This window comes from Panulirus ornatus, chromosome 73 (genome assembly GCF_036320965.1).
Source record: "Panulirus ornatus isolate Po-2019 chromosome 73, ASM3632096v1, whole genome shotgun sequence".
Classification (NCBI taxonomy): Eukaryota; Metazoa; Arthropoda; class Malacostraca; order Decapoda; family Palinuridae; genus Panulirus; species Panulirus ornatus.
In genome coordinates this window covers 8,830,808-8,848,525 of record NC_092296.1, presented here as the reverse complement: position 1 = coordinate 8,848,525, position 17,718 = coordinate 8,830,808, and the positions used below count along the sequence as shown (strand labels likewise).

The 17,718-nt window shown below is 50.3% G+C and overlaps 1 protein-coding gene across 1 annotated transcript in view; it reads right to left on the bottom strand.

The window, feature by feature from the left end:
• LOC139748212 (cell adhesion molecule Dscam2-like) overlaps positions 1-17,718 on the bottom strand; it is a 356,883-nt gene that overhangs the window by 68,488 nt on the left and 270,677 nt on the right. The window contains exon 11 of the mRNA XM_071661036.1: positions 4,078-4,340. Within this exon, the coding sequence (XP_071517137.1) occupies positions 4,078-4,340 (263 nt within the window). The remainder of the gene's footprint in view (positions 1-4,077; positions 4,341-17,718) is intronic.

Below are 17,718 nucleotides of genomic sequence, written 5' to 3'. Positions count from 1 at the left end.
CCACCACAACCTCCTGCACCAACACAACACCACTCTTAACAACCACCACAACCTCCTGCACCAACACAACACTCTTAACAACCACCACAATCTCCTGCACCAACACAACACTCTTAACAACCACCACAACCTCCTGCACCAACACAACACCACTCTTAACAACCACCACAACCTCCTGCACCAACACAACACTCTTAACAACCACCACAACCTCCTGCACCAACACATACACCACTTTAACAATCCACCACAAACCCTCCTGCACCAACACAACAACACTCTTACCAACCACCCACAACCTCCTGGCACCAACACAACACTCTTAACAACCACCACAACCTCCCTGCACCAACACAAACACTACTTAACAACCACCCAACCTCCTGCACCAACACAACACTCTTAACAACCACCATCAACCTCCTGCACCCAACACAACAACTCGTAACAACCACCACAACCTCCTGCACCAACCAACACCCACTCTTAACAACCACCTACAACCTCCTGCACCAACACAACACCACTCTTATCAACCACCACAACCTCCTGCACCAACACAACAAACACTCGTACACAACCACACCTACCCCTGCACCAACACAACACTCTTAACAACCACCACAACCTCTCTGCCACCAACACAACACCACTCTTACAACCACCATACAACCTCCATGCTACCAACAACAACACCACTCTTAACAACCACCACATCCTCCTGCACCAAACAACAACACTCAACAACCACCACAACCTCCTGCACCAACACAACAACACTCATAACAACCCACCTCAACCTCCTGCTCCAACACAACAACATCTTAATCAACACCCCACCACAACCTCCTGCACCAACACAACACCACTCTAACAACCACCACAACCTCCTGCACCAACACAACACCTCTTAACAACCACCACAACCTCCTGCACCAACACAACACTCTTAACAACCACCACAACCTCCTGCACCAACACAAACCACTCTTAACAACCACCACAACCTCCTGCACCAACACAATACCACTCTTAACAACCACCACAACCTCCTGCACCAACACAACAACACTCTTAACAACCACCACAACCTCCTGCACCAACACAACACTCTTAACAACCACCACAACCTCCTGCACCAACACAACACCACTCTTAACAACCACCACAACCTCCTGCACCAACACAACACCACTCTTAACAACCACCACAACCTCCTGCACCAACACAACACTCTTAACAACCACCACAACCTCCTGCACCTACACAACACTCTTAACAACCACCACAACCTGCAAATATCCCCTTATCCTCTGCCCTGTGGTCACCATCAGTATAATCTGTAGTCCTCTCCACCACAACCCCTGTTGGAGAACAATCCTCCTGCTAGCCTTCTCCACCACAACCCTTGCTGGAGAGTAATCCTCCTGCTAGCCTTCTCCACCACAACCCTTGCTGGAGAGTAATCCTCCTGCTAGCCTTCTCCACCACAACCCTTGCTGGAGAGTAATCCTCCTACTAGCCTTCTCCACCACAACCCTTGTTGGAGAGTAATCCTCCTGCTAGCTTTCTCCACCACAACCCTTGTTGGAGAACAATCCTCCTGCTAGCCTTCTCCACCACAACCCCTGTTGGAGAGTAATCCTCCTGCTAGCCTTCTCCACCACAACCCTTGCTGGAGTAATCCTCCTGCTAGCCTTCTCCACCACATCCCTTGTTGGAGAGTAATCCTCCTGCTAGCCTTCTCCACCACAACCCTTGTCGGAGAATAATCCTCCTGCTAGCCTTCTCCACCACAACCCTTGTTGGAGAGTAATCCTCCTGCTGGCCTTCTCCACCACAACCCTTGCTGGAGTAATCCTCCTGCTAGCCTTCTCCACCACAACCCTTGCTGGAGAGTAATCCTCCTGCTAGCCTTCTCCACCACAACCCTTGCTGGAGAGTAATCCTCCTGCTAGCCTTCTCCAACACATCCCTTGTTGGAGAGTAATCCTCCTGCTAGCCTTCTCCAACACATCCCTTGTTGGAGAGTAATCCTCCTGCTAGCCTTCTCCACCACAACCCTTGCTATAGAGTATTCTTGTAGTAGCCTTCTCCAACACAGCTCTTGTTGGAGAGTAATCCTCCTGCTAGCCTTCTCCACCACAACCCTTGCTGGAGAGTATTCTTGTAGTAGCCTTCTCCAACACCACTCTTGTTGGAGAGTAATCCTCCTGCTAGCCTTCTCCACCACAACCCTTGCTGGAGAGTATTCTTGTAGTAGCCTTCTCCAACACAACTCTTGTTGGAGAGTAATCCTACTGCTAGCCTTCTCCACCACAACCCTTGTTGGAGAGTATTCTTGTAGTAGCCTTCTCCAACACAACTCTTGTTGGAGAGTAATCCTACTGCTAGCCTTCTCCACCACAACCCTTGTTGGAGAGTATTCTTGTAGTAGCCTTCTCCAACACAACTCTTGTTGGAGAGTAATCCTACTGCTAGCCTTCTCCACCACAACCCTTGTTGGAGAGCACTCCTCTCCGAAGCCTCTCCAACATAACCCTCGTTGGAGAGTAAACTGCTGAATTTCTCCACCATAACTCCAATTGGAAAGGAACCAACCCCCCCCCCCTCACCAATCCTTCTCCACCACAACCACTGTTGGATATTAATCCCCCCTTGCTATCCTTCACAACCATCCTTGGTGGAGAGTAATCCCCCAGACTAATCCCACTAAATCCCCTGTGAATCGTAATCCCTAACTAGCAGTTATCGTAACTTCTGTCGTGATGTAATCCCCGAGTAATCCCCCCTTGCCACCACCACTGTAATGTACGCCCAGTAATCCCAGGCTTGCACTATCACTCCGGTAATCCTTTGGATGGGACTTGATAATCCCATTAATCCCAGGGACATTATCATCGTATTCAGTAATCCCCTGGCCAGTAATCCCCGGGGCAAGGAGCCTTACCTTTCTTCCAGGTAATCCTATGGATGGGGTGACCTGAGGCTGGAGTAATCCCCCAGTAATCCCCGGGGCAGGGGACCTTACCTTTCTTCCATGTAATCCTATGGATGGGGTAGCCTGAGGCTGGAGTAATCCCCCAGTAAATCCCGGGGCAGGGGGCCTTACCTTTCTTCCATGTAATCCTATGGATGGGGTAGCCTGAGGATGGAGTAATCCCCCAGTAATCCCCCAGTAATCCCCGGGGCAGGGGGCCTTACCTTTCTTCCATGTAATCCTATGGATGGGGTAGCCTGAAGCTGGCGCAATCCCCCAGTAATCCCCGGGGCAGGGGACCTTACCTTTCTTCCATGTAATCCTATGGATGGGGTAGCCTGAGGCTGGAGTAATCCCCCAGTAAATCCCGGGGCAGGGGGCCTTACCTTTCTTCCATGTAATCCTATGGATGGGGTAGCCTGAGGATGGAGTAATCCCCCAGTAATCCCCCAGTAATCCCCGGGGCAGGGGACCTTACCTTTCTTCCATGTAATCCTATGGATGGGGTAGCCTGAGGCTGGAGTAATCCCCCAGTAAATCCCGGGGCAGGGGGCCTTACCTTTCTTCCATGTAATCCTATGGATGGGGTAGCCTGAGGATGGAGTAATCCCCCAGTAATCCCCCAGTAATCCCCGGGGCAGGGGGTCTTACCTTTCTTCCATGTAATCCTATGGATGGGGTAGCCTGAGGATGGAGTAATCCCCAGTAATCCCCCAGTAATCCCCGGGGCAGGGGGTCTTACCTTTCTTCCATGTAATCCTATGGATGGGGTAGCCTGAGGATGGAGTAATCCCCCAGTAATCCCCGGGGCAGGGGGTCTTACCTTTCTTCCATGTAATCCTATAGATGGGGTAGCCTGAAGCTGGAGTAATCCCCCAGTAATCCCCCAGTAATCCCCGGGGCAGGGGCCTTACCTTTCTTCCATGTAATCCTATGGATGGGGTGGCTTGAGGCTAGAGTAATCCCCCAGTAATCCCCCAGTAATCCCCGGGGCAGGGGCCTTACCTTTCTTCCATGTAATCCTATGGATGGGGTAGCCTGAGGATGGAGTAATCCCCCAGTAATCCCCCAGTAATCCCCGGGGCAGGGGGTCTTACCTTTCTTCCATGTAATCCTATGGATGGGGTAGCCAGAAGCGGGGCAGGAGACTGTGAAGGTCTGCCCCGCTACAGCAGACACTTGCCCCATGGGGCGCACGTGGGGCGGGCCGTACACGTTGAGACGTGCCGAGTGCACGACCCGCCCCGCGCTGTTCTCCGCCCAGCACGTGTACGTGCCCCCGTCCGTCACGTGCACCGTGCTGATGTTCACGTGGCTGATCACGTCCCCGTGCGCCGACACGTACTGCCCCTTCACGTACCTGCAACGTACCGGGGGAACACGTCACCAGGGCCGTCCCTGCAACACTGGGGTACTGTTATGATATCATTAAGGCGGCTCCTGCAACACGCGGTGATGCTATGACGCCAACATGGCTGTACCTGCAACACGGAGTAAAGCTATGACGCCATCATGGCCGTACCTGCAACACGGGGTAATGTTATGAACACACATGGGGTCGTTCCTGCAACACAAGGTATAAGGTCATCACAGCAGTACCTGCAACGCGGGATACTGATGGAGTGAAACAGATGGTTTGGACATATGGAGAGAATGAGTGAGGAGAGGTTGACCGAAGAGGATATATGTGTCAGGAGGTGGAGGGAACGAGGAGAAGATGGAGACCAAATTGGAGGTGGAAAGATGGAGTGAAAAAGATTTTGAGTGATCGGGGCCTGAGCATGCAGGAGGGTGAGAGGCGTGCAAGGAACAGAGTGAACTGGAACGATGTGGTATACCGGGGTCGACGTGCTGTCAATGGACTGAACCAGGGCATGTGAAACATCTGGGGTAAACCATGGAAACGTCTGTGGGGCCTGGATGTGGAAAGGGAGCTGTGGTTTCGGTGCATTACACATGACAGCTGAGTGTGAACGGACGTGGCCTTCCTTCGTCTGTTTTCCCTGGCGCTACCTCTCAAACGCGGGAAGCGGGATGACAAGAACTAGAAAATGCACCACACAAGTGTGTGTTGAACACCATGACAGTAACACACCCCCACACCCCCACACCCACACCCCCACACCTCCCACGCCCCACAGAGAGGCGGGCAAGGTCTGGTCATGTTCTACACAGGAAACATTGGCAATCCAGGAACACACACACACACACACACACACACACACACACACACACACACACACAGACACACACACACACACACACACACACACACACACACACACACACACACACACACACACATGTTGGCTCTCCAAGGTTGGGAACATGACCCAAGGCTTTGGCTGCCCCTGTCCACCTATGACCACAGTCTCTCTCTCTCTCTCTCTCTCTCTCTCTCTCTCTCTCTCTCTCTCTCTCTCTCTCATACCCGCACGTTCACAGCACATCACACTTTTCAGTTACGCAAGTCTGTCAACGACCCCGGAGAGCCGGGGGTGTGTGTGTGTGTGGCAATCACCAGTGTGGTGTGTGTGTGTGTGTGTCTGTGTGTGTGTGTGTGTGTGTGTGTGTGTGTGTGTGTGTGGCAATCACCAGGGTGGGGTGTGTGTGTGTGTGTCTGTGTGTGTGTGTGTGTGTGTGTGTGTGTGTGTGTGTGTGTGTGTGTGTGGGTGTGTGTGTCAATTGGATGTTTGACATTTCGAAGGTTTGACTCAAATGGGTCGTCAATTTTGCTCACCTTAAAGATACATTTTGACACTAACTATTTCTTTAATTTTTTCCTTTTTCTCGTGGATTTTTTCCCCTTTTTTCCCTCGTGGTACATATTCTCCCTCTCTGTACACAGCCTTGAATGTGAAAGACGAGCGAAAAGGCCCAAATACAAACACATTTTCCGCAGAAAACCAAACACAAAAAAAAAAAAATTGGTCTGGTCCTCTCTCTATATAATTCCAAATTGGATATAAGGCTAAATATTTTTGATCGTGAGTATATGCATATGAGGCTCTGGGGACAGTATGGTATATGTGGTGGCTGAGACTAGTGTTTCTTACGGTTTTGAGCACCAGCCACCCCGCCTCAGTGTGCCTCAGGCTATCTTCTTCACTCCTCCAGGTTACCACTTTTTGGGGGATTCTTCATTCCTCCAGGTTACCACTTTTTTTTTTGGAGGAGGAGAGAGCAAACACTGTGTCGCCAGGAAGTAGGACAATATGGGTTACACAAGTTAGTTAGTTCGATGCCTATGCGCGCCCTGGGCCACCTCTTCAAACGCACGCTCAGGCCCACGGCTTCCTGCAGCGCGCCTCATCCAGCAGATCCAGACCCTACGGACCCAAAACATGGACCTAGAATACTTCAGGAACCTTGCCAACTCCACGGTATATATATATATATATATATATATATATATATATATATATATATATATATATATATATCGAACTGATGAATAAACATCACATGTTTGCCAAATGGCGTCCTAGCTTCGTCTCTTCTATGTATATCAACTGACTGTTATATTTCTCTCTTGTGTCTCCCCTGATGATGTGATTATTACACGAAACTGCACTTGGGAACTTATCGTGTTTCATTTTCCCCGTGGACTCATAGGAATATATATATTTTTTTTTTTTTCAAACTATTCGCCATTTCCCGCGTTAGCGAGGCAGCGTTAAGAACAGAGAACTGGGCCACTGAGGGAACATCCTCACCTGGCCCCCTTCTCTGTTCCTTCTTTTGGAAAATTAAAAAAAATTGAGAGGGGAGGATTTCCAGCCCCCCGCTCCCTCCCCTTTTAGTCGCCTTCTACGACACGCAGGGAATACGTGGGAAGTATTCTTTCTCCCCTATCCCCAGGGATAAGGAATATATATATATATATATATATATATATATATATATTATCCCTGGGGATAGGGGAGAAAGAATACTTCCCACGTATTCCCTGCGTGTCGTAGAAGGCGACTAAAAGGGGAGGGAGCGGGGGGCTGGAAATCTTCCCCTCTCGTTTTTTTTTAATTTTCCAAAACAAGGAACAGAGAAGGGGGCCAGGTGAGGATATGCCCTCCAAGGCCCAGTCTTCTGTTCTTAACGATACCTCGCTAACGCGGGAAATGGCGAATAGTTTGAAAGAAAAAGAAAAAGATATATATATATATATATATATATATATATATATATATATATATATATATATATATATATATATATATATATATATTCAGGATTTCAGGATACAGCGGACGCTACAACATGAGATGTTATACAATATGGTTGTGATATATCGCGTTATTAACAAACTGATATTATAGCGAAATCTGACGCCACTATAGCGAAATCTGGCGCCTCTATAGCGAAATCTGACGCCTCTATAGCGAAATCTGACGCCTCTATAGCGAAATCTGACGCCACTATAGCGAAATCTGACGCCTCTATAGCGAAATCTGACGCCTCTATAGCGAAATCCGACGATCATAAAGTCACCCAAAAATCTACACAAAACATGTATTTTTCTTTAAGGCTTTATTTGTAAGGTTTTACACCCACAATCTAGCCTCTATGGACTTCAGGCCTAACGAAACAATAACAACAACAACAACAACAACAGCAGCCAGTTACGATATAGCCCCAGTGACGTCACACACACACACACACACACACACACACACACACACACACACACCCTGGCCCCAGTGACGTCACACACACACACACACACACACACACACACACACACACACACACACTGGCCCCAGTGACGTCACACACACACACACACACACACACACACACACACACACACACACACACACACACACTGGCCCCGGTGACGTCACGGGGCCAGAGGAGACGATGCAACGCCCCACACGGGTGAACCCCGCCCCGCCCCACCCCCATACTCTGCCAGCGGGGCGGGCGCTTCAGCATCCCGGTAGAGCAGTTTTTAAAGAGAGAGAGAAAGAGCGACATTTAAGACGTCCAAAATTACCATCCTGACCTGCACTTTGCCTCTTAATTAAGGCTACGGGGATGAGGGGTCGGGTGCCCCGAGGTGTGTGTGTGGGGGTCGGGCGCCCCGGAGGTGGGGTTACGGGTGAAGACAGGGGTATCCCGCAGGCGATCAGTCACGGGCCTCTATTGTCTCCCTACGTAAGGGTCATGATGGCGAGACTCGGCGACCCGCCCCCACCCTTCCCCCCCTCCCCCACAGCCGCTAGCCACCACAGCCACCAGCCACCACCACCACAGCCACCACCATCACCACCACAGCCACCACCACAGCCACCACCATCACTACCACAGCCACCACCACCACCACAGCCACCACCACCACCACCACAGCCACCACCACAGCCACCACCATCACCACCACAGCCACCACCACAGCCACCACCACCACTACCACAGCCACCACCACCACCACAGCCACCACTACCAGCACCACAGCCACCACCACCACAACCACAGCCACCACACCACCACCACAGCTACCAGCCACCATCACCACAGCCCTCACCCCCACAGCCACCATCACCACAGCCACCACCACCACAGCCACCACCACCATAGCCACCACCACCACCACCACCACAGCCACCACCATCACCACCACAGCCACCACCATCACCACCACAGCCACCACCACAGCCACCACCACCACTACCAGCACCACAGCCACCACCACCACAACCACAGCCACCACACCACTACCACAGCTACCAGCCACCATCACCACAGCCACCACCACCACCACAGCCACCACTACCAGCACCACAGCCACCACCACCACAACCACAGCCACCACACCACTACCACAGCTACCAGCCACCATCACCACAGCCACCACCACCACAGCCACCACCCCCACAGCCACCATCACCACAGCCACCACCACCACAGCCACCACCACCATAGCCACCAGCCACCACCACAGCCATCAGCCACCACCACCACAGCCACCACCACCACCACCACAGCCACCATCACCACAGCCACCACCACCACAGCCACCACCACCACAGCCACCACCACCACAGCCACTACACCCACCACAGCCACCACCACCACCACCACAGCCACCACCATCACCACCACAGCCACCACCACCACCACCACCACAGCCACCACCACCACCACCACAGCCATCACAGCCACCACCACCACAGCCACCACCACCACAGCCACCACCACCACAGCCACCACACCCACCACCACCACAGCCACCACCACCACCACCACAGCCACCATAGCCACCAGCCACCACCACCACAGCCACCACCACCACAGCCACCACCACCACCACAGCCACCAGCCACCACCACCACAGCCACCACCACCACCACCACAGCCACCACCACCACCACCACCACAGCCACCACCACCACTACCACCACCACCACAACCACAGCCACCAGCCACCACCACCACAGCCACCAGCCACCACCACCACAGCCACCACCACCACTACCATAGCCACCACAACCACAGCCACCAGCCACCACCACCAGAGCCACCAGCCACCACCACCACAGCCACCACCACCACTACCACAGCCACCACAACCACAGCCACCAGCCACCACCACCACAGCCACCAGCCACCACCACCACAGCCACCACCACCACTACCACAGCCACCACAACCACAGCCACCACAGCCACCACCACCACAGCCACCAGCCACCACCACCACTACCACAGCCCATCCTCTCGTCTTTCAAGCATCTTGTGGCACACACGTCGCGCTCCACAGAGGCGACGTAGTTAGCAACCATATGGTAATTCCCACCAGACACTTAATTGTTTTAAGCTGGGAGTTAATCACCATGTGTGCTCCTCTCTCTCTCTCTCTCTCTCTCTCTCTCTCTCTCTCTCTCTCTCTCTCTCTCTCTCTCCTCCCTTACTACTCTCTCTCCTCCCTTACTACGCTCTCTCTCTCTCTCTCTCTCTCTCTCTCTCTCTCTCTCTCTCTCTCTCTCTCTCTCTCTCTCTCTCTCTCTCCTCCCTTACTACTCTCTCTCTCTCTCTCTCTCTCTCTCCTCTCTCTCTCTCTCTCTCTCTCTCCTCCCTTACTACTCTCTCTCTCTCTCTCTCTCTCTCTCTCTCTCTCCTCCCTTACTACTCTCCCTCCCCCTCTCGCCATCACCGTTCTTCCTGTGTTTTCTCGCATGTTTTCCTGGTCGTATGCAAATGAGACACGGGCAGATAATCCCTCTCAGCGCACGTTATTAATGATGGTGAACCCCTCGCCTCCCTCCCTCCTTCCTTCCCTCCCTCACTCCCTACCTCCTTCTCTCCCTCCCTCCCTACCTCCCTCCCTACCTCCTTCACTCCTTCTCTCCCTCCCTCCCTCACTCCTTCTCTCCCTCACTCCCTCACTCCATCTCTCCCTCCCTTCTCCCTCCCTACCTTCCCCCTACCCTCCTTCTCTTCGTCTCCCTCCCTCCTTCCCTTCTCTCCCTTCTCTGCCCTCTCTCTCTCTCCCTCCCTCCTTCCTTCCCTCCCTCCTTCCTTCTCTCCCTCCCTCCTTCCTTCTCTCTCTCCCTCCCTCCTTCCCTACCTCCTTCTCTCCCTCCCTACCTCCTTCTCTCCCTCCCTCCTTCCTTCTCTCTCTCCCTACCTCCTTCTCTCCCTCCCTCCTTCCTTCTCTCTCTCCCTCCCTCCTTCCCTACCTCCCTCCCTACCTCCTTCTCTCCCTCCCTCCCTCCTTCTCTCTCTCCCTCCCTCCGTCCCTACCTCCCTCCCTACCTCCTTCTCTCCCTCCCTCCTTCCTTCTCTCTCTCCCTACCTCCTTCTCTCCCTCCCTCCTTCCTTCTCTCTCTCCCTCCCTCCTTCCCTACCTCCCTCCCTACCTCCTTCTCTCCCTCCCTCCTTCCTTCTCTCTCTCCCTCCCTCCTTCCCTACCTCCCTCCCTACCTCCTTCTCTCCCTCCCTCCTTCCTTCTCTCTCTCCCTACCTCCTTCTCTCCCTCCCTCCTTCCTTCTCTCTCTCCCTCCCTCCTTCCTTCTCTCTCTCCCTCCCTCCTTCCCTACCTCCCTCCCTACCTCCTTCTCTCCCTCCCTCCTTCCTTCTCTCTCTCCCTCCCTCCTTCCCTACCTCCCTCCCTACCTCCTTCTCTCCCTCCCTCCTTCCTTCTCTCTCTCCCTACCTCCTTCTCTCCCTCCCTCCTTCCCTCCTTCTCTCCCTCCCTCCCTCACTCCTTCTCTCCCTCCCTCCTTCCTTCCCTCACTCCTTCCTTCTCTCCCTCCCTCCTTCACTCCTTCTCTCCCTCCCTCCTTCCCTCCTTCTCTCCCTCCCTCCCTCACTCCTTCTCTCCCTCCCTCCTTCCTTCCCTCACTCCTTCCTTCTCTCCCTCCCTCCTTCACTCCTTCTCTCCCCCCCTCCTTCCTTCCCTCACTCCTTCCTTCTCTCCCTCCCTCCTTCCCTCCTTCTCTCCCTCCCTCCCTCACTCCTTCTCTCCCTCCCTCCTTCCTTCCCTCACTCCTTCCTTCTCTCCCTCCCTCCTTCACTCCTTCTCTCCCTCCCTCCTTCCCTCCTTCTCTCCCTCCCTCCCTCACTCCTTCTCTCCCTCCCTCCTTCCTTCCCTCACTCCTTCCTTCTCTCCCTCCCTCCTTCACTCCTTCTCTCCCTCCCTCCTTCCTTCCCTCACTCCTTCCTTCTCTCCCTCCCTCCCTCCCGTCGTGCTCCAGGTGTCGTGCACCGTGTCGTGCTCCAGGTGTCGTGCACCACGTCTAGTGTTCGCCCACATGCAAATGAGCAAGACGCGGTGGTGTTCTCCACTCCCCCCCCCCCCCCCCCCCCCCCGGGTTAACGGGCGGGGCTTAACGACACCGCCAGGTGATTGGTGGATTGGCAGTTTACGTGCCCTGGTCACGTGATACTACTGGCCGTCACCATTAGACCAGCCACGCCCCCCTTGAGCGCGCGCGCGCGCGTCTCCCTCATCCCTTAAAGAGGGGAAAAAGTAATACCTTTTAAGGACTGACTTAAATCTATATGAAAACGCCCATGTCAGAGAAACTCTAAAGTATATTCTTAAATGTATCTAAAAACCCATATACATCGTGCTTAAATGTACCTAAAAATCTATGTACATCGCAGTGGATTGAATCAAGGCATGTGAAGCGTCTGGGGTAAACCATGGAAAGCTGTGTAGGTATGTATATTTGCGTGTGTGGACGTATGTATATACATGTGTATGGGGGGGGTTGGGCCATTTCTTTCGTCTGTTTCCTTGCGCTACCTCGCAAACGCGGGAGACAGCGACAAAGTATAATAAAAAAAAGAAAATAATATATATATATATATATATATATATATATATATATATATATATATATATATATATATATATATATATATATTGTCGCTGTCTCCCGCGTTTGCGAGGTAGCGCAAGGAAACAGACGAAAGAAATGGCCCAACCCACCCCCATACACATGTATATACATACGTCCACACACGCAAATATACATACTTACACAGCTTTCCATGGTTTACCCCAGACGCTTCACATGCCCTGATTCAATCCACTGACAGCACGTCAACCCCGGTATACCACATCGGTCCAATTCACTCTATTCCTTGCCCTCCTTTCACCCTCCTGCATGTTCAGGCCCCGATCACACAAAATCTTTTTCACTCCATCTTTCCATCTCCAATTTGGTCTCCCACTTCTCCTCGTTCCCTCCACCTCCGACACATATATCCTCTTGGTCAATCTTTCCTCACTCATTCTCTCCATGTGCCCAAACCATTTCAAAACACCCTCTTCTGCTCTCTCAACCACGCTCTTTTTATTTCCACACATCTCTCTTACCCTTACGTTACTTACTCGATCAAACCACCTCACACCACACATTGTCCTCAAACATCTCATTTCCAGCACATCCATCCTCCTGCGCACAACTCCATCCATAGCCCACGCCTCGCAACCATACAACATTGTTGGAACCACTATTCCTTCAAACATACCCATTTTTGCTTTCCGAGATAATGTTCTCGACTTCCACACATTCTTCAAGGCTCCCAGGATTTTCGCCCCCTCCCCCACCCTATGATCCACTTCCGCTTCCATGTTTCCATCCGCTGCCAGATCCACTCCCAGATATCTAAAACACTTTACTTCCTCCAGTTTTTCTTCATTCAAACTTACCTCCCAATTGACTTGAACCTCAACCCTACTGTACCTAATAACCTTGCTCTTATTCACATTTACTCTTAACTTTCTTCTTTCACACACTTTACCAAACTCAGTCACCAGCTTCTGCAGTTTCTCACATGAATCAGCCACCAGCGCTGTATCATCAGCGAACAACAACTGACTCACTTCCCAAGCTCTCTCATCCCCAACAGACTTCATACTTGCCCCTCTTTCCAAAACTCTTGCATTCACCTCCCTAACAACCCCATCCATAAACAAATTAAACAACCATGGAGACATCACACACCCCTGCCGCAAACCTACATTCACTGAGAACCAATCACTTTCCTCTCTTCCTACACGTACACATGCCTTACATCCTCGATAAAAACTTTTCACTGCTTCTAACAACTTGCCTCCCACACCATATATTCTTATTACCTTCCACAGAGCATCTCTATCAACTCTATCATACGCCTTCTCCAGATCCATAAATGCTACATACAAATCCATTTGCATCAGATTGGGGAAGAGCAGTGTGGTTTCAGAAGTGGTAGAGGATGTGTGGATCAGGTGTTTGCTTTGAAGAATGTATGTGAGAAATACTTAGAAAAGCAAATGAATTTGTATATATATATATATATATATATATATATATATATATATATATATATATATATATATATATATATATATATATATATCCCTGGGGATAGGGGAGAAGGAATACTTGCCACGTATTCCCTGCGTGTCGTAGAAGGCGACTAAAAGGGAAGGGAGCGGGTGGCTGGAAATCCTCCCCTCTCGTTTTTTTTTAATTTTCCAAAAGAAGGAATAGAGAAGGGGGCCAAGTGAGGACATTCCCTCAAAGGCCCAGTCCTCTGTTCTTAACGCTACCTCGCTAATGCGGGAAATGGCAAATATGTATGAAAGAGAGACACACATATATATTTATTTTTACATTTATCTATTTTACTTTGTCGCTGTCTCCCGCGTTAGCGAGGTAGCGCAAGGAAACAGACGAAAGAATGGCCCAATCTACCCCTATACACATGTACATACACACACGTCCACACACGCAAATATACATACCTATACATCTCAATGTACACATATATATACACACACAGACATATACATATATACACATGTACATAATTCATATATATATATATATATATATATATATATATATATATATATATATATATATATATATATATATATATATATATATATTATATATATATATATATATATATATATATATATATATATATATATATATATATATATATATTCTATTTGTGAGAGACTTAGTTTGGAGGTTGAGCCGACTGGGAGGACGGTACGTATTCATGTGTATCACAACTGTAGTGGTAATTACAGAGATGGAAACGCCCGCCTCAAAAATGGCCCAAGCCTTTACAACCCCCCCCCCCCCCCTCCGCACGCACGCGCGCACGCTCCTCCCTGCCTGGCTAGGGGACACGACCACGTACGTGGAGGGAAGAGAGACGAGTTGAGAGAGAGAGAGAGAGAGAGAGAGAGAGAGAGAGAGAGAGAGAGAGAGAGAGAGAGAGAGAGAGAGAGAGAGACCCCTGAGCACGTCGGTACGACCCCTTCAATGCACGACGACGGTACGACTCTTGAAGCGCACGACGGCACGACACGACACGACCCCTCCCCCCGTTTTGGCCACGACCAAGATAGGAGATAGACCGAGGCGGGCCAGGCAACACGACCCGTGGTGTCCGCTGTGGCCGGGTGTCCGGTATAGAGAGGTGGCCGCTGTGGCCGGTATAGAGAGGTGGCCGCTGTGGCCGGGTGGCCGGTATAGAGAGGTGCACGGCTCTGACCTCTTTATAACGCGCGCCTCGCTCTGAAGTCCGCCAGAGTCCAGAAATGTAAACATTTACCGTGAGTGCTTTGATCTCCTCCAGTCTTGTAGTTAATTGTATTCTTGTAGTCTACAGTAGCCCTGGTGAGGCCCAGTGTTGTATTAGATGACACTGATGTAGTCTACAGTAGCTGGTGTGGCCTAGTGTTGTAGTTAACTATACTGATGTAGTCTGGTAATTGATGGTATATGTGTAAAATATGTATACTGTATATATATATATATATATATATATATATATATATATATATATATATATATATATATATATATATGCTGAATCAGCCACCAGGGCTGTATCATCAGCGAACAACAACTGACTCACTTCCCAAGCTCTCTCATCCACAACAGACTGCATACTTGCCCCTCTTTCCAAAACTCTTGCATTCACCTCCCTAACAACCCCATCCATAAACAAATTAAACAACCATGGAGACATCACACACCCCTGCCGCAAACCTACATTCACTGAGAACCAATCACTTTCCTCTCTTCCTACACGTACACATGCCTTACATCCTCGATAAAAACTTTTCACTGCTTCTAACAACTTGCCTCCCACAACATATATTCTTAATACCTTCCACAGAGCATCTCTGTCAACTCTATCATATGCCTTCTCCAGATCCATAAATGCTACATACAAATCCATTTGCTTTTCCAAGTATTTCTCACATACATTCTTCAAAGCAAACACCTGATCCACACATCCTCTACCACTTCTGAAACCACACTGCTCTTCATATACTATTCGCCATTTCCCGCATTAGCGAGGTAGCGTTAAGAACAGAGGACTGGGCCTTTCAGGGAACATCCTCACTTGGCCCCCTTCTCTGTTCCTTCTTTTGGCAAATCAAAAACGAGAGGGGAGGATTTCCACACTCACACACACACAAACACACACACACACAACCACACACACACATACACACAAACACACACACACACACACACACACAACCACACACAAACACACACACACACACACACACACACACACACACACACACACACACACACACATCCACACACACACACACACACACACACACACATCCACACACACACACAACCACACACACACACACACACACACACACACACACACACACACACACAACCACACACACACACACACCCTCCCCCCTTCCCTTCCCTTCCCTCCCCCTCCACGACCATTACCGCCTATGATGTGTTTGCTGGTTTTCTTCTTTTTCTAAGGGGCGTGTTGGGGGGGGAGGGGGGAAGGGGGGAAGGAAGGGGGTGTGGTGGGGAGGGAGGGAGGGAGGGAGGGAGGGGGGAGAGGGGGGGGGTAGAGGTGTGGGGGGGAGGAGAGAGGAGGATTTCGGATTTAATCTGTCAATTAAGAACGATCCAGGCGTCCGTGCCCGTCATGTTATACTGATCTCTCTCTCTCTCTCTCTCTCTCTCTCTCTCTCTCTCTCTCTCTCTCTCTCTCTCTCTCTCTCTCTCTCTTCTCTATCTCTAATTCTCTCTCTCTCTCTCTCTCTCTCTCTCTCTCTCTCTCTCTCTCTCTCTCTCTCTCTCTCTCTCTCTCTCTCTTCTCTTCTCTTCTCTAATTCTCTTCTCTTCTCTAATTCTCTCTCTCTCTCTCTCTCTCTCTCTCTCTCTCTCTCTCTCTCTCTCTCTCTCTCTCTCTCTCTCTCTCTCTTCTCTTCTCTTCTCTAATTCTCTCTCTCTCTCTCTCTCTCTCTCTCTCTCTCTCTCTCTCTCTCTCTCTCTCTCTCTCTCTCTCTCTCTCTCTCTCCCCGGCGGCCGGCTCACATGCTGGATATCTGTTAATTGTTCAACAAACAGATGTTGCTAATTAGATTTTGTATTTTCCCCCCTTCCCCCCTTTTCCCCTTCCCCCCCTTTTCCCCTTCCCCTTCCCCTCCCCCCTTAGTTAGTTCGACCTTCGTTGTTAAAATGTTCTTAACCAGATATTACCATGACCAGGTTAACCTGGGCGTGTACGTGTGTGTGTGTGTGTGTGTGTGTGTGTGTGTGTGTGTGTGTGTGTGTGTGTGTGTGTCTGTGTGTGTCTGTGTATGTGTCTGTGTGTCTGTACATTGAAGATATTACAGTGTAAGTACTTTGAAGATATTACAGTGTAGGTACACTGAAGATATTACACTGTAGGTACACTGAAGATATTACAGTGTAGGTACACTGAAGATATTACAGTTTAAGGTACACTGAAGATATTACAGTATAAGTACACTGAAGATATTACAGTTTAAGTGCACTGAAGATATTACAGTATAAGTGCACTGAAGATATTACAGTGTAGGTACACTGAAGATATTACAGTGTAGGTACACTGAAAATATCACAGTGTAGGTACACTGAAGGTATTACAGCATAAATCGTTGTTACACAGTACAGGCTAGACGTGCGCATGTCAACATGAGAAGCAGCCATGCGCTGTATGTATGTATGTTACAGAAGTGGTTACATGACGAGCCTGGGGTTACAGCAGGCTTCCACCAGGCACGTCACACACGCTGGCCAGCCTCAGCCCACTGTAACCTTAGCTCAGTTACAGGAGTGTAGGTCACGCCGTTACGGTACACTGTAACGCCGGTCGTGCGTCCCAGGTCATGTATCTAACGTATGTCATGCGTCCCAGGTCATGTATCTAACGTGAGTCATGTGTCCCAGGTCACGTATCTCACGTATGTCATGTGTC